The 25,980-nt window shown below is 38.9% G+C and overlaps 4 protein-coding genes and 1 pseudogene across 4 annotated transcripts; 3 read left to right on the top strand and 2 right to left on the bottom strand.

Moving 5' to 3' along the window:
* The first annotated feature begins 6,065 nt into the window (after positions 1-6,065).
* On the top strand, positions 6,066-7,682 carry LOC109871414 (gamma-crystallin M2-like). Its single transcript, XM_020462289.2, has 3 exons — positions 6,066-6,199; positions 6,417-6,659; positions 7,335-7,682. The coding sequence occupies exons 1-3, from the start codon at positions 6,185-6,187 to the stop codon at positions 7,608-7,610; spliced, it is 534 nt and encodes a 177-aa protein (XP_020317878.1). The 5' UTR covers positions 6,066-6,184; the 3' UTR covers positions 7,611-7,682.
* Positions 7,683-11,850: 4,168 nt separating this feature from the next.
* LOC109870652 (gamma-crystallin M2-like) lies at positions 11,851-12,915 on the top strand. The gene is made up of 3 exons (XM_020461237.2): positions 11,851-11,909; positions 12,065-12,307; positions 12,581-12,915. Exons 1-3 carry the CDS (start codon positions 11,901-11,903, stop codon positions 12,851-12,853), a joined length of 525 nt encoding a protein of 174 aa, XP_020316826.1. The 5' UTR covers positions 11,851-11,900; the 3' UTR covers positions 12,854-12,915.
* Positions 12,916-15,193: 2,278 nt separating this feature from the next.
* Positions 15,194-16,202, top strand: LOC109871178 (gamma-crystallin M1-like). The gene is made up of 3 exons (XM_020462002.2): positions 15,194-15,273; positions 15,505-15,756; positions 15,876-16,202. The coding sequence occupies exons 1-3, from the start codon at positions 15,265-15,267 to the stop codon at positions 16,152-16,154; spliced, it is 540 nt and encodes a 179-aa protein (XP_020317591.1). The 5' UTR covers positions 15,194-15,264; the 3' UTR covers positions 16,155-16,202.
* Positions 16,203-19,048: 2,846 nt separating this feature from the next.
* On the bottom strand, positions 19,049-20,240 carry LOC109870747 (gamma-crystallin S-1-like; annotated as a pseudogene).
* A 2,983-nt stretch (positions 20,241-23,223) lies between these two features.
* On the bottom strand, positions 23,224-24,177 carry LOC109870986 (gamma-crystallin M3-like). Its single transcript, XM_020461719.2, has 3 exons — positions 24,068-24,177; positions 23,693-23,932; positions 23,224-23,571 (listed from the first exon to the last, which is right to left on the bottom strand). The coding sequence occupies exons 1-3, from the start codon at positions 24,080-24,082 to the stop codon at positions 23,281-23,283; spliced, it is 546 nt and encodes a 181-aa protein (XP_020317308.1). The 5' UTR covers positions 24,083-24,177; the 3' UTR covers positions 23,224-23,280.
* Positions 24,178-25,980: the final 1,803 nt, after the last annotated feature.

The following is a 25,980-nucleotide window of genomic DNA, read 5'->3' as shown; positions in this document are numbered from 1 at the left end:
TAGGTTAGCAGTAAAACCTTGAAATCAGCCCTAGCCTTAACAGGAAGCCAGTGTAGAGAGGCTAGCACTGGAGTAATATGATCACATTTTTGGGTTCTAGTCAAGATTCTAGCAGCCGTGTTTAGCACTAACTGAAGTTCATTTAGTGCTTTATCCGGGTAGCCGGAAAGTAGAGAATTGCAGTAGTCTAATCTAGAAGTGACAAAAGCTACGAAGATGGAAAAAAGCTGTGCTGTTCTTGATATGTTTATTAAAAGAGAGATCAGGTTCCAGAGTAACGCCGAGGTCCTTCACAGTTTTATTTGAGATCACTGTACAACCATCAAGATTAAATGTCAGCTCCAACAGAAAATCTCTTTGTTTCTTGGGACCTAGAACTTGCATTTGTAACGAGTGCGCTGAGAGTCGGGAAGCAAGTCCAGGGAGTGAGTGTTTTAATAAATAAAAGAGACAATGAATACAAACACAAAAAATGTACCGACATGAAAACAGAGTCAATAACACCTGAGGAAAGAACCAAGGGGAGTGACAGATATAGGGAAGATAATCAAGGAGGTGATGGAGTCCAGGTGAGTGTCATGAGGCGCAGGTGCGCGAGATGATAGTGACAGGTGTGCGGGATAATCAGCAGCCTGATGACCTAGAGGCCGGAGAGGGAGTTTACGTGACAGAATCTCTGTTTTGTCCGAGTTTAAAAGAAAAACATTTGCCGCCATCCACTTCCTTATATCTGAAACACAGGCTTTCAAGGAGGGCAGTTTTGGGGCTTCACCATGTTTCATCGAAATGTACAGCTGTGTATCGTCCGCATAGCAGTGAAAGTTAATGTCATGTTTTCGAATGACATCACCAAGAGGTAAAATATATAGTGAAAACAATAGTGGTCCTAAAACAGAACCTTGAGGAACACCGAAATGTACAGTTGATTTGTCAGAAGACAAACCATCCACAAGACAAACAAGTTGCTGACCTAACATTTGTTCTGCTTTCGCCGAAAAGCCTTGTTGTGGTTGGATTAACGAAAAGTGTATCTTTAAAATGGTGTAAAATACTTATATGGTTGAGGAATTTTAATTATGAGATTTCTGTTGTTTTGAATTTGGAGCCCAGCAAATTCATTGTTCCACAATAAATGTTTGATTTGATTTGTTCGATAATGTCCATTATTTATGTCCACTTTTGTTAGGGCGTTAGGTACACAAATCCAAACGCTCGTACAGGTCCAGCTGAACGTTGGACGAAAAGTTCAAAACATTATATTACAGGTCATAGAAACATTTCAAACTAAGTATAGAATCAATCTTTAGGATGTTTTTATCATAAATCTTCAATAACCTTCCAACCGGAGAATTCCATTGTCTGTAGAAAAGCCATGGAACGCAGGTCACTCTCATGTGTAATGCGCGTGCCTAGGTCCTCATTCAAGTTTCTAAAGACGGTTGACATCTAGTGGAAGCCTTAGGAAATGCAACATAACCAATATCCCACTGTGTATTCAATAGGGGCTGGGTTGAAAATCGATCAACCTCAGATTTCCCACTTCCTGTTTGGATTTCTTCTCAGGTTTTTGCCTTCCATATGTATACTGTTATACTCACAGACATTATTCAAACAGTTTTAGAAACTTCAGAGTGTTTTCTATCCAATACTAATAATAATATGCATATGTTAGCAACCCCTTTACTTTTAGGACCAAAAATTTCCCTTTTGACCTTCAGGACCACACACCATCCTTTTGACCTTCAGGACCACACACCTCCCCTTTGACCTTTAGGACCACATACCTCCCATTTGACCTTCAGGACCACACAAGGACACTAAGTGCAAAAGATTACTGGGTATTACAATATGGCACATGCAGAGTCTGCAATTCATGTCCACTATATATGTGACAGGTGGAGTCTTCAAAGAGTTGGGCAGGTCACACCATCAAGGCACAACCAGCCCAGCTCCCATGGGGAAGGTAAGGCTTCAAAACAGCTGTGAGGAATAACAGAGTAGGATATTAAAAATGGTGCTGATGGTGATGTCAATTTCAGGCATTCCCATTGAATTCATGTGGTCATTTTGTTCTCTCACATTCTTGTACCATCGTTGATGAGGATGAAAAGGATGATGTTTATCCTTGATAAATGATTCACTGTATCAATCATTGACTCCATGGTATTGTTTTAAGAAGGTCAGACCAACAATCATTTATCTATTTGGTTTTGAATTGTAAGACCCCTTGAAGTTTAAAAAATACATATAAAAACTATTTGATGGAAAAAATGATTTGACCTTACTGCTATTATGCAAACGCATTGAATGAATAATAGATTCAGTACATGGAAAACAGATAGTCCCCCCTAAAAAAAATCTAAAGTGAGTTTGTTCTGAATTGTCTGTTCTATATCAGGATACATTTGTTTATTTTGTCTACATGTATTTAACCCCTTAGCTAAAAAGTGTCAATATATCCTTTTCAACTGGTACCAGGGGACCTTCAGATACAGTCTGTGGGTGTCCTAGAGAAAAACATACAACATGTACGTGTTGGTAGTGGGTAGTCCAAACTGTTCGGACACTACAGACAGAAGTTGTCAGATCGGCTGTACTGACTTCAGACGAGTCCCACCATTCGGACACTACAGACAGAAGTTGTCAGATCGGCTGTACTTACTTCAGACGAGTCCCACCATTCGGACACTACAGACAGAAGTTGTCAGATCGGCTGTGCTTACTTCAGACGAGTCCCACCATTCGGCCACTACAGACAGAAGTTGTCAGATCGGCTGTACTGACTTCAGACGAGTCCCACCATTCGGACACTACAGACAGAAGTTGTCAGATCGGCTGTACTTACTTCAGACGAGTCCCACCATTCGGACACTACAGACAGAAGTTGTCAGATCGGCTGTGCTTACTTCAGACGAGTCCCACCATTCGGACACTACAGACAGAAGTTGTCAGATCGGCTGTACTGACTTCAGACGAGTCCCACCATTCGGACACTACAGACAGAAGTTGTCAGATCGGCTGTGCTTACTTCAGACGAGTCCCACCATTCGGACACTACAGACAGAAGTTGTCAGATCGGCTGTGCTTACTTCAGACGAGTCCCACCATTCGGACACTACAGACGATCTTGTGAGAAGACCGATATCAGGATGTTTCATGGTCTGACAAACAATGCTCTAGCTCTGTCACATTTCACTGCAGATGCGAAAGTGAGACATCGGCAAACGCGGTGGATTGAGACCCATCCAATGCAAAAAAAATACAAATAAGTTGTTTTGTACGCTAATTAGATTTAAACAGGGGGGAAAGTAATTCAACCTTATGGCTTTTAACAACATGATATCAACTTTATGCCTAGATCATCATCTATGAAGACAATAACTATGGTGGCCGTCATTTGACTGCAGTGGGGACTTCACAGACATGCTCGTTCTACTCAGCCGGTGTAACTCCATCAAGGTGACATGTAGATGCTTCATGATAGGAGAAGCCCAACTACACTGGCCACCAGTACTACCTGTGTCCAGGAGAGTAGCCTGACTACCATCGTTGGATGAGCATCAATGACAAAGTCTTGCCACATCATTCCCTTGGTGAGCTCTCTGTTTGTTTGACTGCCCTTGCGGAAAAAAAACAAGTTAATAAATGTACAAACAGTTTATGAAAAGTTAATAAATGTATATTTATAAACAGTTTATGAAAAGTTAATAAATTGTCAGTTCACTTATTCCCGAACTAAAAGCAAAAAATGTACTTGTATTATATGTTTATTTCACTGTCAAATAGTACATTCAGAAAGTATCAATATTTTCGCTATAAAAGTATTTTCAGTTACAGTACCAGTCAGAAGTTTGGACACACCTCCTCATTCAAGGGGTTTTCTTTATTTTTACTATTTTCTACATTATAGAATAATAGTGAAGACATCAAAACTATAAAATAACACAAATGCCAAGAGTGTGCAAAGCTGTCATCAGGCAGCTACTTTGAAGAATCTCAAATGTAAAATATATTTTGATTTTTTTAACAATTCTTTGGTTACTACTGTGCATGATTCCATATGTGTTATTTCATCATTTTACTGTCTTCAACAATGTAGAAAATAGTAAAAAAAAAGAAAAACCCTTGAATGAGTAGGTGTGTCCAAACTTCTGACTGGTACTATAGATGTATAGTATACTCTGTATATTTCACTCTCAAAAAGTAAACTTGGAGCATTCTAATCTGGTGTGAGAGTTATGCCAATTATACAGATGTAGGATCTTAATTTGAGCCAGTTTGCTACAGCAGGAAAATAATCCTGGAGCAACAGGAAGTTACATTTTTAGGGGTTGATACATTTTTCGTCAAGGCAAATCAAGTCTGGAATTTCACAGTGGAAATTATAAACTTTAGAAACCTTTTTAAACTATAAGTTAGCATTTCCTGCTGTGCAGGAAAATTCTTTGTAACAACTGTGATCAAATTAAGATCCTACATCTGTACCAGTTGTGGAATTCTGGGTTAAGATGCTATTAGAAGATAATTGCTAAATTAATTAATAATTGTTTTATTCCTATGATTGAATGTTAATTAGGGGTGGCAGGTAGCCTAGTGGTTAAAGCGTTGGGCCAGTAATTGAAAAGTTGCTAGATCGAATCCCTGAGCTGACAAGGTAAAAATCTGTCATTCTGCCCCTGAACAAGGCTGTTCCTAGGCCGTCATTGTAAATAAAAATGTGTTCTTAACTGACTTGCCTAGTTGCTGATTTTTGTTTTTGAAGTACATTTTTTTATACGTTGGTGCAGGTGTGTGTGAGCAGGAGTGGAGGTGTAAAGATTTGTAATGGTCCTCTGATTATCAGATAAAGATAGAAGTTCTAAGATTGTACGATTATAGCAGCTTTTTTCACCTCTAATCAATAGCAGGTGCCTGGATCCTACAACATGCGACTGACTCTATGAGAGACTAGAGTATTGTGGGCAGATGATGGATCTGGTGAACGACTGTCCGAGCATAAAGGATCGTTTCCACATCAACAACTTTTTCTCTTGCAATGTGAAAGGAGGAAACTTGCTGTTCTACAACCACTCAAACTACCGGAGAAGGGGGTACCCTATAATACCTGCGGTTACACACTCTTAGAAAAAAGGGTTCCAAAAGGGTTCTTCAGCTATCCCCACAGGAGAACCCTTTGGAGAACCCTTTCTGGTTCCAGGTGGAACCATTTTGGATTCCATGTAGAAACATCTGTGGAAAGGGTTTTACATTGAACCCAAAGGGTTCTACCTGGAACCAAAAAGGGTTCTTCAAAGGGTTCTCCTACGGGGATAGCCGAAGAATCCTTTTAGGTTCTAGATAGCACCCTTTTTTCTTTGAGTGCAGGAGAATCAGAAAATGGGTCAGAAAGAGTGCTATAATGGGTTCCATTCAATCAATCATGTACTACTGAACATACCCTGCTCTCAATTAATTGAACGTTGTGGCCAGCTCCTCTGCGGCTAGCCAGGACTCATGGTGGGACAATAACTCTTTGAATATTCACCCCGGACATCAGGCTCAGTGATAGGATATACAAAATCATAAAGCCATCTTGCTATCATTTGAGTGATACAATCACTCAAGTTAAGAGATTGTATACCCCACCCTCACTGCACATAAATGGATCATCTCATTTCCTGTTCTTGGTATAAAACACAAACGTAAAAGGATTGAGAAAGTGAAAATTAAATTAGAGGAGAACCCTTTATGCTACTGTAAATTGATAATTACCATGTGTTTATTCTACAAAGATGCATAAACTAGGCTAAGTTCATACAAATAGTATTATTTGTTAATTTCGTGGCCCGTGTATTGGCTCTCTAACATGTACTGTAGCTGACGACGTCTGTATAATGAATATGGCGTAGACAGGTTTTGCTGATGCAGTGCAGTGAGTGTATCAGACTGGTATACAGTAGTGTTTTCGGGGGAATTGTGATGAACATGAGGGATAGAACAATAACTGGTTACACACGGCCATTCATACATCAACAGACCCCCACCATTGAAACATCATCACCATGACTGAGGGATATATTTGAATGACAATACTTTATGCTGTGCAATCACACAGCTGCCCTGTGTGTGTTATTTTTTTAAATAAAAGACAGTGCTGAACTGAGGGACATTGAGCACTGAGCTGTCACCCCCATCCACCGCCAACATGACTATGGGAAAGGTAAGATAGAAGTCCATGGTTTTACAACTTTTCAGATGAAATCTAAACAATTTTACAATGATATTTTACAATATTTCATTAATTTCCCCTTAGTTTTACATGCACAGTTTCTACAAATAGAGCAGATAATACAACCAGTTTAGCAGACAGATCTCATGCAGTTTAGTAGTCCTGTCATTTTAGAGATAATGATATTCTGTGATGTGATTGTTTGCAGATAATCTTCTACGAGGACAGGAACTTCCAGGGTCGCTCTCATGAGTGTAACAGCGACTGTGCCGACCTGCACTCCTACTTCAACCGCTGCAACTCCCTCAGGGTGGAGAGCGGCTGCTTCATGGTCTACGAGCGCCCTAACTACATGGGAAACCAGTACTTCGTGAGGAGGGGAGAGTACCCCGATAACCAGCGAATGATTGGCATCAACGACTGCATCAGGTCCTGCCGTATGATCCCCATGGTGAGTAACAAGGTTTGAAATGCATCTACAGTTGTACAGTTGCCAAGGCAGCAGCTCGTCTTCCAGTTATATATCATTTGAAACATTACATTTCATAACCCTTTTCACAACACACTAAGCTGAAGGAAAGTCATCGTTTTTCACTGAATGATTTAAATATCTGGCATACATTTTCTATTCTTTATAGTAGAGCCAAAGTCATAACCAGATATACATTTGAATACTGCAATTATATTGAACATGTATTTTATTGATTCATTTTGATAGACTAGGATGTGCGTATATGAGCTACCTGCATATAACATGTCATAAATTTGTTGAATATAACATACATCTAAATTTCAACTAAAGCCTCAGCAACATGTACCTCTAAATGTACCATTATATTTAATTAAATGTAAGAAATATACAAATTGAGTATACAGAAACCATATAATATCTATGTAATGACCATGTAACTATGTAATGACTATGTAATAACTATTCAGTAACCATGTAGTAACTATGTAATAACTATGTAGTAACTATGTAATAACTATGTAATAACTATGTAGTAACAATTTAATAACGATGCAGTAACCATGTAGCAACTATGTAATAACTATGCAGTAACCATGTAGTAACTATGTAATAACTATGTAATGACTATGTAACACCTGTTTGATCCCGTTACAGCACCGCGGCAACTACAAAATGAGAATGTACGATCGTCCTGACATGGGCGGCCAGATGAACGAGCTGAGCGACGACTGCCCCAATGTCCAGGACCGTTTCCGTATGTCCGACATCAACTCCTGCAATGTGATGGACGGCCACTGGCTGATGTACGACCAGCCCAACTACAAGGGAAGGCAGTACTATGTGAGGCCCGGTGAGTACAGGAGATTCAGCGACTGGGGAGGTCAGAGCCCCAAGATCGGCTCCCTCAGAAGGATCACCGACTTCAACTAAACCACAGCGCCATTTTAAACTATCAACTGTCACTCTGTCCACAATAAACTTTGATTCGTAATCAAAAACCTGTTCTGTTTCTTCTCATCTTTTCATTGAGATTGGTATATTCTCAAAACTCAATCCCATTGCTTGAGTCCCTCACTGGTGACAATTCACACAAAGTTTTCTGATTTCAATAAATCTCTTTACGCAGTCTAAATACGTTTATTGGTAGAGCATTTGGAGATATATAATTGATCTTGTTCTACAGTAGGCTCTAGATATCTAAATCCTACACAAATAATTACAGCACCACAACCATTTATGTTCCATGTTGGATATCAAAACACCTAATCATTACTAGAATATTTGTTTGTTCTGATAACTCATGTCAAAAAGTACAGATTGATCACTAAACCCCACATTATATGTGAGAAAAATGTATTTATTGGCAAAAGAATGCAAGCAGACAAAGCGTGAGCCGCTCTCTCCCTGTTTTGGGGCCCATAAGGGATTAGCCAGCTGTTCATGTATTGCGGTTGAATTTATCCATACCATGATGCTAAAAGAAGTAGACTCTATGCAGTAGTTCTGACTGGAGAACGTAGTGAATTTGAGGCATCACATCAATAACGGTGAGTGCACCTGTAAATCCTACATTCACATTCATAGTTGCAGTCACATTGGCCTACTGGAATACAATTATTATTTATTAATATACATATTAAATATGAATATTAATGCTAATTGTACAGACCAGAATGTAGATATATGTTAATCACTACCTTTGCTTTCTCTGTAACTGCTATTGCTGAAAGATGAGAATCTGATTTTTATAAAGTAGATTTGTTCTTACGATCATACTTACATGGCATATTTAATGATATATGAATGCAGCTTATTTTCAAGAATGCACTTATCAAATAAGATAAAGATATATCATAATTCATAATAAGGATATACTGTAACATAACCAAGGAAATTAAAACAATATGAAGGAACCAGATCATTCTCTGGTTAGATGCTGAGTTTAATGAGCAATATCTGAGTTAATGAGCAAATGCTGAGTTAATGAGCAATATCTGAGTTAATGAGCAAATGCTGAGTTTAATGAGCAATATCTGAGTTAATGAGCAATATCTGAGTTAATGAGCAATATCTGAGTTTAATGAGCAATATCTGAGTTAATGAGCAAATGCTGAGTTTAATTAATGAGCAATATCTGAGTTAATGAGCAATATCTGAGTTAATGAGCAATATCTGAGTTAATGAGCAAATGCTGAGTTTACTATAAGGCAATATCTCAATATTTATAAGGACAATATTTCTTACCCTGCATTTTGTCTTCATCAAGCGACTACCTAATGTGAGTTATCTTGAGAACTCCTTAGCATGCCAATAAACCAAACTGACTCTCTGCTCCACTTATAGTCTTTGTAGCGGTACCACATATTGACACACTTTTTAGCCCTAACATAAAGCCAAGTAATAAATCAATAAGATGTGGGGTAAGACAAGACATGACAGATCCTAACATTCAACAATGTTCATGTAGAAGTTCCAAAAGTAATGTAATCTTGTTTCACAGTCAATTAATAAATCAATAAGATGTGGGTCAAGACATGACAGATCTTAACATTCAACAATGCTCATGAAGAAGTTCCAAAAGTAATGTATAAGATAAATACTGTATAGGTCACACGATCATTTATGTACAGGCATCCGGGCTACAGGTAGCCTAGTGGTTAAGAGCATTGGGCCAGTAACTGAAAGATCACTGGTTTGAATCCCTAAGCCGACTAGGTGAAAAATATGTTGATGTACCCTTGAGCAATGAACTTAACCCGAATTGGTTGCCAGGATCCTGATGAGAGTGCGGAAATACCATCACATCCCCACCTTCCTGGCATCTCTGCACAGGCTCCCTTTCTCATTCCAGATTCAATTCAAAAACCTCCTGAAGACTTTCCAGTGTTTTCATGGCAATGCCACTCCTTATCTCAAAGAACTGCTCTTCCTTCATAACCCCAACCTCAGGTCAAGCAGTAGCCTGCTCCTCCACGCTCCCAGGACCAAGCCCTGCTCCTCCACGCTCCCAGGACCAAGCCCTGCTCCTCCACGCTCCCAGGACCAAGCCCTGCTCCTCCACGCTCCCAGGACCAAGCTCTGCTCCTTGAGGGATCGGACATTCAGCTTGACCGCTCAGAGCTTCTGGAATGCCCTCTCAGACCACCTGAGGGCACCACTGACTCTGGGCTCCTTTAAAACGGGCCTAAAGACCTTTCTCTTTAGGAAGGCTTTGTGTTGAGAGCTGTGCTCCTTGTTGTCCTAGCGTCAGCTGGGTTCTTTGTGTCAGTTTGTTTAATTGTGTAAAAAAAAAAAACGATTTATTTTCTTTTTTCTTTTATGCACTTTGAGATGATTCTTTATGATGAAAACTGCTTTACAAATGTAATAAATTATTATTCTTAATTACTCCTGTAAGTTGCTCTGGATAAGAACGTCTGCTAAATGACTAAAATGCAATGTCCTGGCAGCCTTCAGGAAGTGAGATGGAAAGAAGATGGAAAAAAGTACTTCTTTGTTCAGTGCAAGAACCCAGTCTATGAATGAGTTCGTTATGGGCAGATTAACTAACTACAGGCGACAACAAAACATGGCCAATAATTAGGCATTCTTCTAGTTTCTTTGGCTTGTGAGGTGAGGTACAACTGGACCCTTCCTAACTAAATTATAACTACTTCAATGACGCCATTTCATCCATCTTTGGCCACTGGGTTTAGCCTAAAGTCCGACATAATTTTATATTCTATCCTTAACTCCGCATTCCCATTAAACAACAGTTTTTTTTAAAGTTGTGAACTACGAGGTTCTAACATATACTGATTTCACCGTAGAACTCGCAGTCCTTCTATGGAACAACAATGAGCATTTAGGAATAATTAAATGGCTTTTGATGTTTTTGATCGGGACTTCACAGGTACTATTTGAAAATTTTTAAAAGTGTTATGGGGTACATTTTCAGTAACCTTTCCATCAGCCTGCCAAAATAACTCAAATGTTTCTATATTGTCCAGTATCATGTACACTTAACGATGTATAATTAGTACATTCTATGATCGAATGGCCTGTTATAAAAAAAACTATTTTATATCAACCTTTGCTTCATTTCTTGGCTGTTATTGATATAGGCCTACAGCATAGCCAACTACTGTTAACTAGAGAGCCATGTAATGGTCATGAAATTACATTCTGCTTTCCAGCACAATGCCATTGTTAACGTTTATGCAAAACATGTAAACACAGAGGTGATTGGCATTTCTGGGGATAAAGGGATGACACAAACAAATTGTTTGTTAACCATGTAAAAGCAAACTGTAATTAGTCAAGGATGGTCATGGGAACAGCGTTAGCTCAGCAGGCCAATAAGGAAGATGTTTTGGACTGTCCTTGGCAGTGGATATGGTAAGTTATGGTATGGATAGTGAAGAAAGGCTAGAATGTGGCAAAAAAATGTAAAACTCACTTGAATTCTTCTGACTTCAGCGAGCAGAGGTGCACTAGTAATAGTAAAGGTGGTGGTGGTGGGTAATAATGTAGTTGTAGTAAAATGTGTTCGTAATCATGTTGGTGCTGTGATTAATGTTCAGTAAGTAGCCTATGACACATTGGATGTTGACACATCACGTACTGTAAATACTCCATGTGTTGCAAGCAGGATGTCATTTTTCGGACTGTACTCATTTGCATAAAATGGGTTGAGAATGCAAATGAGATTGCATAGTGAATGGCTAGGCTAGTGCAATACAGAATCCTTGGGACGTACCTACCCTGAACCCTAAACTTAACCCTTACCCTCACCATAACCTTAACCCTTACCTAACACTAACCTTAATCCCTACCTCAACCATTTTAAATGTCAACTTCAGTGGGGTAAAGTCAGGGTTGGGACGTCCCAAGGATCCACGATAGCAAGGACCTGAATGGCTACCTCTAGTGTTACGCACCATATTTAATGCTAAAGGGCTGTTCCATATTGTTCTGTACCTATTGTCTATTGGACGTGTGGATACCATACTAGTCTTTTCCTTTGTCTATGCATGTCAAAACATCAAACCAGTAATTATTTATCCTGTTTTTTCAAATACAAATCCATATTTCTCACCCAATGTTGTTCTCCAACAAAAAGGAAAACATGTGCCAGTACCCTGAATTATAACTATGTGAGCATTTGAATAACAATACTTTGTTTGTCAAGAGGTAGTATAAAAAGCTCTGAAAACATGTGGAATCTCTCCAACGGAGACCATGGGCAAGGTAGGACTTTTTCCCTGTGCTATTGAACTGTAAACTCTGACCATTTTACTCCCTTGTCTGCTATATAATGTGCTCAGTATATGCTGTATAGTGGGTCCCACCCCACCTATATCAGCCCAAAGTGAAATTTATCATTGGAATTTCTTGATTTGCAGATTACATTTTACGAGGACAGGAACTTCCAAGGTCGTAGTTATGAGTGCAGCAATGACTGCACAGACCTGCACTCCTACTTCAGCCGCTGTAACTCCATCAGGGTGGATAGTGGCTGTTTTATGATCTATGAACGCCCCAACTACATGGGTCACCAGTATTACATGAGGAGGGGAGAGTATACTGATTACCAGCGTTGGATGGGCTTCAGCAGCTGTATCCGATCATGTCGTATGATTCCAATGGTAAGTTCTGACTGGGTATGGATGTCTTACTGAGACATAGGAAGGTACCTGAAAATTATTGTCAAGACAAGAGAGTTGGAGCAAGGATAAGAACATCATTTATTTATCTTTATTACATCATCTCTGTTTTATGATTTAGATTCATGAGCTTCCTAGAACTATCTAGGAAATGGATTTTGATATTTAATGCCACCTTGCCATTGTATTATCCATCTACTCTCTGTACGGTGTCAACTGGATGCCATTTTGATTGCTCTTTCTTTTGCTCCACAGTACCGGGGTTCATATAGGATGCGAATCTACGAGAAGGCCGATTTCAGTGGTCACATGATGGAATTCATGGATGACTGTCCCTGTGTGTCTGATCGTTTCCACCACCGCCACATCTACTCCTGTAATATCATGAATGGCTTCTGGATCTTCTACGAGTATCCCAACTACCGGGGTCGACAGTACTTCCTGAGAACCGGAGAGTACAGGAGATACCGTGAATGGTGCGCCACCTGCGCCATTGTAGGCTCTTTCAGACGGGTCACTGACTTTTAGCCATCCTGCTCAAGCACTTGCTGTAAATACATGCTTAGTTATTAAAATGGTTGAATTTTTAACCCCTTTGTGTACGAATGATCTCTGACTTGTTTACATTTTCATTATTGAAATAACTAATATTCATTAAATGTTCACTGTATTTATGTGGTTTTAAGTTGGTATAAAATGACACTAACAAGAATGATTCAATAAAGGCCATGTCATTACTTGTACGAACAATTATCAACTACCACTTTGTTAAGGCCTTGCATCCAGTATCTCATATATTGACCAATAAGAGTACTTACTATGGCACGTACTGCATTAAAAACTGAAATTAGAGTACTTACTATGGCACTTACTGCATTAAAAACTGAAATTAGAGTACTTACTATGGCACATACTGCATTCAAACCTGAAAACATACACCACTCATCTGGAGGTCACTGTTTTCAGCTTTCAGTGCCAGAAAGTTGTAAAAAATACTATGGCTACTAGACTTTCGGAGGCTGAAATCAAATGGCCTTAGCTACCATACGTGACTGTCTAAGGAATGTCTTCTTAAACTTTTACAGCTCAAGACCCAAATAAGAAATTCACCGAATTCCTCTGACCCAAATCGCCCCCCAACGACCCCAAAAATATATTTTCACATATAAAGAAAACCACACATTTAGGGACATATATACAATCACCTTAAACAATACGCAGTTATGTATTAAAAGACAAAACAAAAAATAAAGACCATAATTACCATCAACATGAGTTGAGCTATCACTTCAATCATCCAACTTGTGATTACTGGGCAAGTAATACCAAAGACTGGACCCTATGCATCTCTGCTTGGCACTCAGCAGTAAAGAGATTGCAACAGACTAGGGTCCTGTCCAGGAGGTGTACTTGTACATCAAGCTGCCTCATTCTACAGAAACAGGATTAGCTAATGCTCCTATGAGCCGATCCGGCTCCCATTAGCCGAGGCTCATGCTACTTGGTAATTTACTTATTACCTCAATCAGAACTAAATAATATGATATTAATTCTTAACCATTATTGAGTGGTGCGAGGGGAATAGGGTAATAACCATGATACGTCAACCCTAGTGGACTGAAATGTTTGATGTAGAAGGGTTTGGCAAATATTCAAACAATTATATGAGGAAATTGCAAGATAAAAAAACATTCATTCTGGTCTCAGCAAAATCAGAAATCAGCATTATATCACTTTAGTAATCAGTAATGAATTAATTGTGAGATGAATAGAAATGACATACGTGCATCGCTACATACAGTATATTGTAGAAAATGACATACGTGCATCGCTACATACAGTATATTGTAGAAAATGACATACGTGCATCGCTACATACAGTATATTGTAGAAAATGACATATGTGCATCGCTACATACAGTATATTGTATAAAATGAAAGTGACATGAGAGAAATAAGTAAGTCAATTGTAAAAGTACGTGCATACTCCCTATGCAATTGTCACATATACACCAGCCCCTATCAGTCCCCGGCATCTTTTTGAACTGAAGGAAGTACATGCACTTGTGTCTTGAAGGTGACATTGTAAACCAATCACCCATCAGAACCAATTATAATATGCAATTCATTAAACAACAATTATTCAATTAATTTCACAAACATTTATCAGCACACTATCCAGTGGATAAATGACAAATACAATTTACAGGCAGGTGAAACAATCATTTCCTTTCAGAAAAACATTGTCCCGTACATCAGATATGTGTAGTGAGTGTGTTGTTTTATAGGGTCAACCATAGCAAGAAAGCCCCGATGCTCATGTGCACTTCGACAGATTTCTCACCATGTCAGGTCAGGTTTTCAAACCAACTACCTTCGTATACTGGACCAACACTCTAACCGCTAGGCTACCTTTCCACTCAGTTATCAATAAGAATCTATAGTTGCATGTTATAAAATTATTATTTCAAGGACATGAAATCATTATAAAAGTGATGTCCAAACATGACCAGTATACACTACTAGATTGAGGACATCATAAAATTGCTTATTTTTTCACTATAACTGGAAAAGTAGCTGTAATATTGGTCTCTATCTGTTCAACAGGGATGTGTACTGTAAATCAACCTCATCTCAGGTTCTCTACTGTACGTCCTCCATTACCAGACCACAATGAATGCAAAGAACATCCTTACTGATACACAAAAGTGATGCTTATAATGTAACCGACAACACAGGTCATCCCTGCCAGAAATGTATGGATGAACACCTTTGTTACAATTCATAGGCCCTGATCAGCAAAAGCCGTCATACTGCTCAATCATCAGCTTTGGACATTTGAATAACAACAAACGTTGGCCCTCTGGTTTCTGTATAAAATTACCACAGAGTGATGGTAGAAGTACAAGCTGATCTACTGTCAACCACCAACCACCAACATGGGCAAGGTAATCTGAGCAGACTCGCAGTAGCTACATGTAGGCTACAGTTTTATAATAGTGAAATGTACATCCTATATTCTGTAAATATAATATTACAGAAATATTACAGAAACATTAGCTATGTGTTACAGGAATCAGTAATCCAACATTACCCGTGTCTAAAAATAAAATGACTGTACAGTACATGCTTTATGCCATTTCAGGAACAAAACAAATATGTCCCCCCTTTTCCTATAGATTACCTTCTACGAGGACAGGAACTTCCAGGGCCGCTCCTATGAGTGCATGAGCGACTGCCCCGACATTTCCTCCTACATGTCCCGCTGCCAGTCCTGCAGAGTGGAGAGCGGCTGCTTCATGGCGTACGAGCGCGCCAGCTTCATGGGCCAGCAGTTCTTCATGAGGAGGGGAGAGTACCCTGACATGCAGCGCATGATAAGCATGGGCATGATGTTTGACAACATCCGGTCCTGTAGAATGATCCCCCAGGTAAGACACCTTATCTCACGTTTATACATTATTGTGCAATTTCCTATTTTAGGCTGAACAACTTTCAAAGAACATAAACATCCTAAATTAATGTAAATAAATAAATAAATGCATTACAGCACAGAGGATCCTTCAGGATGAGGATTTATGAGAGGGAGAACTTCGGAGGTCAGATGCACGAGATGATGGACGACTGTGACTCCATCCAGGAGCGTTACCGTATGTCCGACTGCCAGTCCTGCAACGTGATGGACGGCCACTGGCTGATGTACGAGCAGCCCCACTTCAGAGGCAGGCAGATGTACATGAGGCCTGGAGAGTACAGGAGCTTCAGAGAGATGGGTGTGAGTGGCATGAAGTTCATGAGCATGAGGCGTATCAATGATATGTGCAATTAAATGTATTTAATTGTTCAAGGTAATAAAATAATTGAAGATCTTTCATAACTAAATTGTCTGTCTGATTTTCATCTACTGGTATTCAGCTTCAGTCAAAACAAATTGCACACCATATTTAACATCACTGAAGCTTTGTAAATAGGTGACAGGTAGCCTAGTGGTTAAGAGCATTGAGCCATTAACTGAAAGGTCGCTGGTTTGAATCCCCGAGCCGACTAGTTGACAAATCTGTCAATGTGCCCTTGAGCAAGGTGTTTAACCCTAATTGCTCGTGTAAGTCGCTCTGGATAAGAGTGTCTGGTAAATTTTACCACAGTGATTACATGAAAACGTGCTGTAAGTAGTATGGTGCAACTCTTTTACATTGTGCAAGCTGCACTCCAAGTTTCAGGTCATACCTGAATGCTTTTGTGGCGTTTTTAAAGACTTTAAGGTACACTAAAAATGATTTAAAGAAGGGGGTTATAAGTTATAATGATTATTAGTTAGGGGGTTATTAGTTATTTAGTTCATAGATAATTAAAGTAGAATGGTTGAAATAATGTGCTTGTCTTTTAGCTGGTTGCCTGAGCTTGCATGGCTGCACTGGTATTCATTTCAGTAGTACTCAATAACATTGCAATCATACATGAGATCACTCTTTCGCACGCGCCAAAATAACAATCACATAATTTCAAACATATGTGTTATAACTGTTTATTTATCTGCTCTATAAACTATTAGTTCACATTTTATAAACTAATTATTGCCCCTTATTAAATCCCTTTAAGTACACCTTAAGAACATGTTAATGGAGACAACTGGAAAACGCCTTAATTAATTACATTCCATGTAATTCTTTAAATACATATATTTTTATTTTGGTTAATATATTGTGTATCGACAGTGGGAGACATACATGACAGATGAGAACTTCGGGATTCGTAACCCTGTTTCCAGTGGGTATGCCTGGTCTGGAATGGGTAGCTCTACCACTAGACCAGACACTGTTACGTTCCATACAATTCTAAAGGGACTCAAATATTCCTATGAGGAGTACCTAATTACCCAGAGTGCTTATGGCACACATCACATGGGAGGATGATGCCTTTATGTCTCAACTCAAGGCCCACAACTGTGGATGTAGCTAGTCTGCATATCAAAGAAATAGCATACCATATTTATGTTACTAAGGGACAGCATACACGAAGGCCTAAATCCTAACCTCAGGACCATGTGCTAAACTCAGACTTGTGTAAATTGTGAATTGAGATCAGATTAAGATTCTGTTAAGATTCTGGCCAAAGAGAACAGCAGGAACATCAAATTAAACTTTGATTTGTCATCTAACTGCACAAATAGATATTGGTCTGATTAGTAGGCTATACAATAAAAAATAAAAATACAATAAAATAAATACAATAAAAAATAAAAATACAATAAAATAGATACAATAAATACAATAAACCAGTTGAGAACATGTCCTCAAATTACAACCAAGTTCTCAAGTCTATTTAGAGTAATAAAACGTGTTGGGTTGCGGATTGTCTGGAAAACTAGTGTGAGATATCGACGTATTTATGTTCATTTCAAAATGGGAATAGAGGGAGGTTGAAGACCAAGAAGGAAAATGTGCTCAGAACAGTTCTAGTGTCATGTGTGTTAGCGACCGACTGGTTGCGACCGACTGGTTACGACCGACTGGTTACCAATCTCCACAGTTTAAGCTTGCTGAGATAATACCTTGGCATTAGCTAGGGGAGCTAAAGCAAGTGTTCAGGTCTCTGGCAAGGTTACTTATCAAGCCAGTCTAGTTGACAGAGTGTGGTTTATGATGATGAAGAACCAAATAGAGAAATAATTTTTAGAAATAGAGATAATATTGTGTAGAGGTAGTTATACAGTTGGGAATATACCGTTTTTTTATACAGTATCCAGAAACAAATTCAGTTTCCTAAACTGTTTTAACTGTTATGTTGTGCAGAATTGTGCTTGATGTACACATTTTTATTGAATGAGTCTTTGTGTTCTCTCCGTCACTCACATTGAGGTATTGAGAGTTGCTGTTGCGCAACAAATGTGCAACCCTACAGTGTTAAAAAAAACAACCAACAAGTTACTGCAAGACCACAGGTGTTAATTACCCAACACTGAGAAAGTGTAACAGCATCAGCTCTAATACAGTGCTAATTACCCAACACTGAGAAAGTGTAACAGCATCAGCTCCAATACAGTGCTAATTACCCAACACTGAGAAAGTGTAACAGCATCAGCTCTAATAAAGTGCTAATTACCCAACACTGAGAAAGTGTAACAGCATCAGCTCCAATACAGTGTTAATTACCCAACACTGAGAAAGTGTAACAGCATCAGCTCTAATACAGTGCTAATTACCCAACACTGAGAAAGTGTAACAGCATCAGCTCTAATAAAGTGCTAATTACCCAACACTGAGAAAGTGTAACAGCATCAGCTCCAATAAAGTGTTCATTTTAAGTCCGAATTTTCAACACCCCCATGGTGTTAGGGACACAACGCTCTTGGGGGGTTAGTTCATCAACCTTTTGAAAAGTGTTGGTTTGACACTATTTCGGTGGGTGTTAAAATTCTGATCTCAAATTATGTTTTTTTGGTTTTACTTTGGAAGTAAAAATATTTTAGGAGAGTGAGGTAAACATTCTTACGTCTTTGGATAAATAGCTTGAAAATTGAAACCATTATTTTATTGACTATAATTTTGTATTTGGACGATGAATATGACCATCAGTTTTCTCTCAAAATGACAGAATAAGACGTAAAACTATTAAATGCCTCGATTCAACAAATGTGTTGAAACCTTTCATGGTGTGTACTAGGTTATAGGGACAATAGGTAACATGTTTTCATACTTATTGCGTGAACACTATAGAACACAATAGGATTGCAGGTGGACCTAACTTTATTTAATTTAAATGTTAGGCTCAGTTTCATGTTGATGATGTATTGCCTGTCAGTTTGGGTGAGCAACAGCACGTCTGATTGAACCAATCCTTGAATTGATGGCTCCCCAGTCACTGTATCTCCTGTACTCGCCAGGCCTCAGGAGGTAATGCCTGCCTCTGTAGTTGGGATGCTCATAGAAGAGCCAATACCCCTCCATAACATTGCAGGAGTGGATATCATTGTACTGGAATCGATCATAGAGGGAGGGGAGGTCATCGGCAAACTCCAACATCTGACCGCCAAAGTCAGAGCGCTCGTAGATTCTCATCTTGTGAGCTCCCTGATTCTGAGGACAAGGAAGAGAAGACAGCTACGTTCATTCAGTTTCTTTACTATTAAGTTTCATTTTTATTTACCATGTTTATTACTACCTACATCAATGGTGGGTTAACTTGTATACCAGGAAAGAGGAATATGGGCTCACTTGAGGAATCATGTGGCAGGATTTCACACAATCATTAAAGCCCATCCAGCGCTGGTAGTCGGGATACTCTCCCCTTCTCAGAAAGTATTGGTAGCCCATGTAGTTTGGCCGCTCATAGACCATCCAGCTACCGCTCTCCACTTGGATGGAGTTACAGCGGCTGGATGTGCAGGTCGGCACAGTCGACGGTGCACTCATAGGAGCGACCCTGGAAGTTCTTGTCCTCGTAGAAGATGATCTAAAAATAGTAATGGAAGTAAACATGCTTACAGATGTAGGATCTTCATTTTATCATTCTTTTGTTGCTGAGAATTTTCAAGCACCAAGCTTTGTGATTTACATAAATTCTCTGCAAATCCACACTAACACATGGTTATATTAACAGTATGGCACTTTTTATGTAGCCTACTTTTTGCCAGCTAATAGCTTAACCACCAATTAAGCTACATTATGGACTAAATGTTCAAAACCTGTTGCTGCAGGATTATTTTGCCGTGACAATGTAGGTCAAATTAAGATCCTACATCTGTATGAACAATGGAAATAACATTTGTATGGCTGGTAAAACAACCCCATTCAGTTGAACGTAAAGGATCTCTCGCAGGTGTTCATTGTTCTGTGTTCTGTCAGACAAACAGTGAACAAGAACGTGCGACGCGACAGAATATGTGCAGCGAAACAACAATCCTTACCTTTCCCATTGTGTTGGCTAAATTTGGTCACACTGCAACACTGACTAGGCGAACCATGGCCCTTTTTATACCCTCTAGGAATAGAGACATTGATATGTTGATCAATTAACTTTAGATGTCAGCCTTTTTGAAAAGACAGTACGGCTGCCAAACTACAAAAGATAGTTGTTTTTCTTTGTCAGCAGGGTGAATGACCTTTTTGTTCCGTACACAAAGGCTTCAATGGTGCTAATTAACCCCTCATGTAATAGACATGTGTTTATCAGTGGCAAAACAAGATCTAGTAACTTAAAGAACGAATGACAGAATACCCAACCCAAAGCTGATGACAGAATACCCAACCCAAAGCTGATGACAGAATACCCAAACCCAAAGCTGATGACAGAATACCCAACCCAAAGCTGATGACAGAATACCCAACCCAAAGCTGATGACAGAGTACCCAACGCAAAACTGATTTATCAAGCATTTATTTGATCTTTAAACGTAAGCTCTCACAGATACACATGAATTGATTTATGTGATTCACCTTTCACTGGAGTGAATGTAAAATATGATCAGATGTGCACAAATATCACCATTATTGTTTGACATGTACTACTTTCTGAATCTCTAGCTACATACAAATATAATCCATTAACATTTCAAACACACTGCAAAATATAATAAAAATATGATGGATTATAAGAAAAGGACATATTTGACTACCCTTGCCTGGTGGTTTCCGTACTGTTTCAGGGGTGAGGTTTTGGAATATGTCCAGTCAACTTGTGCTCGTGCCACCTCTGGTCTCAGTTGATCCACAGCCAAGTGAGGGGCTGCTGGTGTGGCCAACAACCCAGGTCATGTGATGACTGTATTGATAGAATTTTACACTATAGGCAACAGGAGAGTGACTCTAGCGGCCAGCAGGAGAGTGACTCTAGCGGCCAGCAGGAGAGCGACCTTGAATATTTACATTGGGACTAATTTTGACTGTAATGAATGGCTGCTTCCCGATTCTCCAGTCATTTCCAGAAGTGCGTAATGAAACCTGAATGACTGTGAATTGGAACAGGACAAACTGTTCAACAGTACAGTGTACCATCATGGGCACTACTCACATATTCAAATAGCAAACTGCTTCCACGACACCTTGTGATTCCTCTCTGCAACAACTCTGTCAGCTGATAGACAATCACAAGTTGGTATCAAGGTAGTTGGATGTTAAAAATACAATTGAGAGAGATTGCGGTCCCACTTTTTTTTGTATTCAAATATTAATGTCTATGACTACAAAAGAAGCCAAAAGAGTATTTTGCTTTCAAGGTAAGGAAACATACATGTAGTGACTACAGCTGCAGAACCTAGGCCAGATTCCCCAGGCTATTAGGCAATGCCAGATCTTGTGATGGTTGACAGCTTTATTCTAGCTAGATAAGCATTATTTAAATGTTTCTGTAGCAGTTGATATCTGAGCTCTCTGCTTCCTAATGCACACAACTAAAATGCATCATGACATGGTACTGTATATAAACAATGTGTTTGTTATTCATTACATCTAATTGGCCTATTTTTTACATGTTATTTAGTATTAGTCAACACTTTGTTTATTAGAAATGTAAACATATCTACATTATGCTTATTGACATTATACATATCTACATTATGCAGATCTACATTATGCATTATGTATATCTACATATACATTATGATATTCAAATTGTATGTGATATAAAATATAAAATAAATTATATGTATATAAAATATAATTTATTATTTAGAAATCATAATAGCATCCCAGTCTTTGGATGAGTCTAACATCTATAAGGATTGCATCGAATGGTTTAGCCTATAAACTCATCATATTTGAGATACAATCATTCAACTGAATCATTTTTATTGACCCGTCATCTCTGTCCAAAATCCAGCACTCTGCTGTTATACTGTGTGCTGCCCTCTCCTGGGTTCCTGTGACTTTTCTAAGTGGCAGTATGTGTGTAAGGATGGCAGTATTTGTGGAGCATAAATGGTACAGTTTTGGAGGTGTTAATTACAATAAGACTTCACCTCAATAAATAATCAAGAATGTTTCATAGCTGTTTAAAGGGGCAATCTGCTTTGGTAAACAGCTGAGGGAATGGGCTTGAAAAATGTATCCACTGATATCAACAGTACGTTTTTATTTTTTTAATTTAACGAGGCAAGTCAGTTAAGAGCAAATTCGTATTTACAATGACTGCCTACAGTGGGTTAACTGCCTTGTTCAGGGGCAGAACAATATATATATATATTTTTTTTTACCTTGTCAGCTCAGGGATTCAATCCAGCAACCTTTCGGTTACTGGCACAACGCTCCAACCACTAGGCTTCCTGCCGCCCCATGATGATATGATATGCATGATATGATATGATATAAACAGTATATTTTTAACCATGTATTGGCTATACAGTGTTTGTTTACATTTACAGAGGAGTTAAAACAAGCTTATATTGTTGGGTTCTGATGGGGCATTTATAATATATATTCTTCATGAACCAATGGGTATATATCATTCATTTAAATGTCCAAAAATGTATGCAACTGCAGATTGCAGTTTAAACATCCACACAAGATGTATTCACAACAAATATCCACAATTCATTTTCTATCCTTCACAGTATGAATAATAAGAGTTGTGTTACAGTTGTGTCGTGTTGTTGCTTCTATTGCAGCTGAAACAGGAGCTGTAATACAAAGTATTTCCAATAGAATATCTACTTACTACTAGAATAGACAGTACTTTATCATTTACTTCCACATTAACCATGTATACTGATCAGTGGTTTTAACAGATTGAGATTTCTGAACATGTTCTAATACCATTAATTAATTCCACATCAGTTATGAAATAGACTGACATTTCTGCTCCCATTGCACTTCTATGGGGAAACTAACCATACGAAAATGCAGATGTCTCTTCTGAATGCCCCTTTACCTCAAACCAAGGACTCAAATCAAAATTAAACACACTTTCGTTTAAAAGTTAGGTGATTTTATTTATACTCATAATTTTAGTCATTGGTGAATTTAATAACAAGAATCCAAAATACGCCTCATGCTGTTGAACCTCCCAGTGTTGGAGCCCATTTGCATGCTCAACTCTCTCATGTTCCTGTACTCTCCAGGCCTCATGTACATCTGCCTGCCTCTGAAGTGGGGCTGCTCGTACATCAGCCAGTGGCCGTCCATCACGTTGCAGGACTGCATGTCGTTCATGCGGAAACGATCGGTCATGGACTCACAGTCGTCGCTCAGCTCGTGCATCTGACCTCCAAAGTTCTCCTTCTCGTAAATCCTCATCCTGAACTTTCCTCTGTGCTGTAAATGGATATGGGAAAAGTGTTTTACCAAATCATTGCAAATATACCATCACATTGCTTTTGCTGGAGTTGTACATGTGGCCTATGGGAGTCAAAATGAACAGGTTTAATATATTTACCATGGGGATGTTACGGCAGGATCTGATGCAGTCAGACATGCCCATACGCTGGTAGTCACCATACTCTCCCCTCCTCACAAAGTACTGGTTGCCCTGGAAGTTGGAACGATCGTACACCATGAAGCAGCCGCTCTCAACTCTGCAGGAGTTGCACCTGCTCAGGTAGGAGGTCAGCTCAGGGCAGTCGCTGGAGGTCTCATAGGAACGACCCTGGAAGTTCCTGTCCTCGTAGAAGATGATCTAAAAACACACAACAAAACCACAATTTATTAAAAATAGATGTAGTTCTAACAGTACAGTACAATTCATTGATGGTTTTAAACAAATTTGAAAAACTGCTGCTTAAATGCCCAGTTTCATCAAAGCTCCACACACCTTGCCCGTAGACATGGTTGCGGTTACTGTGTTGGTCTCAGGATTGCACACGTTTCTGTATGTCCCCCCTATCGCTTTTATACCTGAGCCGACCAATAAAGAATATGTGGCTCCATTGTTCAAACCCCTGACAGAGCAACATGGCATAGAGGCCCCCCTCCCTGTACAGTACAAAGTGGCCTTTGAAGGGTCATTATTAAAGGGTCATTATTTCCAGCTGGGTGCATTTGTGAGGAGAGCCCATGCCTTTATTGTTTCTGTTGAATAACAGTAGGACGGGGAACTCTTCATATCGAGACTTTTCAGAGATATTCCACTAAGTTAACTGACATTTGTTCATGGGTATTACTATTCCAATCTTTTATTTAAAGAAAAACACAAAAAATGGAAGCATCATGATTCAAACATCAGTCTATTGGAAAAAATATAACACATGACTGAAAAACATGATTTCATATTAGCTGGTCTTGCCCAGTGTGAATTAATGTGGATGAAAATGAATATATGAATGTTCCCAATGTAATTAGATTGGTTGTTGGGATTTTCCTTCCTCCAGCAAAACTGTAGGCAAACAATTCATAAATTGTGAAATTGTATATCTGGAATCCAAGAACATTCTAGTAGAGGTTAGTAAAGTGGAGCAGTAGCAACTATATGATTACTAAGTGCCTTCAGACAGTATTCATACCCCTTGACTTTTTCCACATTTTGTTGGGCTACATCCTGAATTTAAAATGGTTTAAATATATATTTTTTCTAAACACAATACCCTAAAACGACAAATGTGAAAACATGTTTTGAGATTTCTTTGCAGATTTATTGAAAAATGAAATATAGAAATATCTAATTTAATATCACACACCGAGTCAATACTTTTCAGAAGCACCTTTGGCAGCAATTACAGCTGTGAGTCTTTCTGGGTAAGTCTCTAAGAGAATTCCACACCTGGATTGAGCAACATTTGCCCATTATTCTTTTCATAACTCTTCAAGCTCTGTCAAATTGGTTGTTGATCATTGCTAGACAACCATTTTCAGTTCTTGCCATAGATTTTTAAGGAGATTTAAGTCAAAACTGTAACTCTGCCACTAAGGAATATTCACTGCCTTCTTGGTAAGCAACTCACGTATAGATTTGGCCTTGTGTTTCAGGTTATTGTCCTACTGAAAGGTGAATTCAACCCCCAGTGTCTGGTGGAAAGCAGACTGAACCAGATTTTCCTCTAGGATTTTGCCTGTGCTTAGCACCATTCAGTTGATTTTTTATCCCTGAAAAACTCCCCAGTCCTTAACGATTACAACCATACCCATAACATGATGCAGCCACTACAATTCTTGAAAATATGGAGAGTGGTACTCAGTAATATGTTGTATTGGATTTTCCCCAAACATAACACTTTGTATTCAGGACAAACAATGTATTGTTTTGCCACATTTTTTTGCAGAATTACTTTAGCGTCTTGTTGCAAACAGGATGCATTTTCCCTCTGTTAATTAGGTTATTATTGTGGAGTAACTACGACGTTGTTGATCCATCCTCAGTTTTCTTCTATCTTAGCCATTAAACTCAAACTGTTTTAAAGTCATAATTTTCCTTCTTCTCCGGCAACTGAGTTAGGAAGGATGCCCATATAGTTGTAGTGACTGGGTGTGTTGATACACAATCCAAAGTGTAATTAATAACTTCACCATGCTCAAAGGGATATTTAATGTATGCTTTTTTAAACCGGTCTACCAATAGGTGCCCTTTGGGAGGAATTGGAAAACGTACCAGGTCTTTTTGGTTGAATCTGTAGTTGAAATGTACTACTCAACTGAGGGACCTTACAGATAATTGTATGTGTAGGGTACAGAGATGAGGTATTCATTAAAACATCTATTTAAACACAAGTTTTGCACACGGAGTGAGTCCAT

Source organism: Oncorhynchus kisutch, linkage group LG26, assembly GCF_002021735.2.
Source record: "Oncorhynchus kisutch isolate 150728-3 linkage group LG26, Okis_V2, whole genome shotgun sequence".
Taxonomy (NCBI): Eukaryota; Metazoa; Chordata; class Actinopteri; order Salmoniformes; family Salmonidae; genus Oncorhynchus; species Oncorhynchus kisutch.
Note: the sequence above shows the minus strand (reverse complement) of the source record. Positions and strands in the feature narration are given on the sequence as shown.

What these genes read in the sequence shown, in the direction of transcription:
- LOC109871414 (XM_020462289.2), top strand. An exon ending in CCTGCCGTATGATCCCCATG is followed by an intron (nt 6,660 to 7,334) that starts GTGAGTAACAAG and finishes ATCCCGTTACAG; the next exon opens with CACCGCGGCAACTACAAAAT.
- LOC109870652 (XM_020461237.2), top strand. An exon ending in CATGTCGTATGATTCCAATG is followed by an intron (nt 12,308 to 12,580) that starts GTAAGTTCTGAC and finishes TTTGCTCCACAG; the next exon opens with TACCGGGGTTCATATAGGAT.
- LOC109871178 (XM_020462002.2), top strand. An exon ending in CCTGTAGAATGATCCCCCAG is followed by an intron (nt 15,757 to 15,875) that starts GTAAGACACCTT and finishes AATGCATTACAG; the next exon opens with CACAGAGGATCCTTCAGGAT.
- LOC109870986 (XM_020461719.2), bottom strand. An exon ending in CCTGCCGTAACATCCCCATG is followed by an intron (nt 23,572 to 23,692) that starts GTAAATATATTA and finishes ATCCATTTACAG; the next exon opens with CACAGAGGAAAGTTCAGGAT.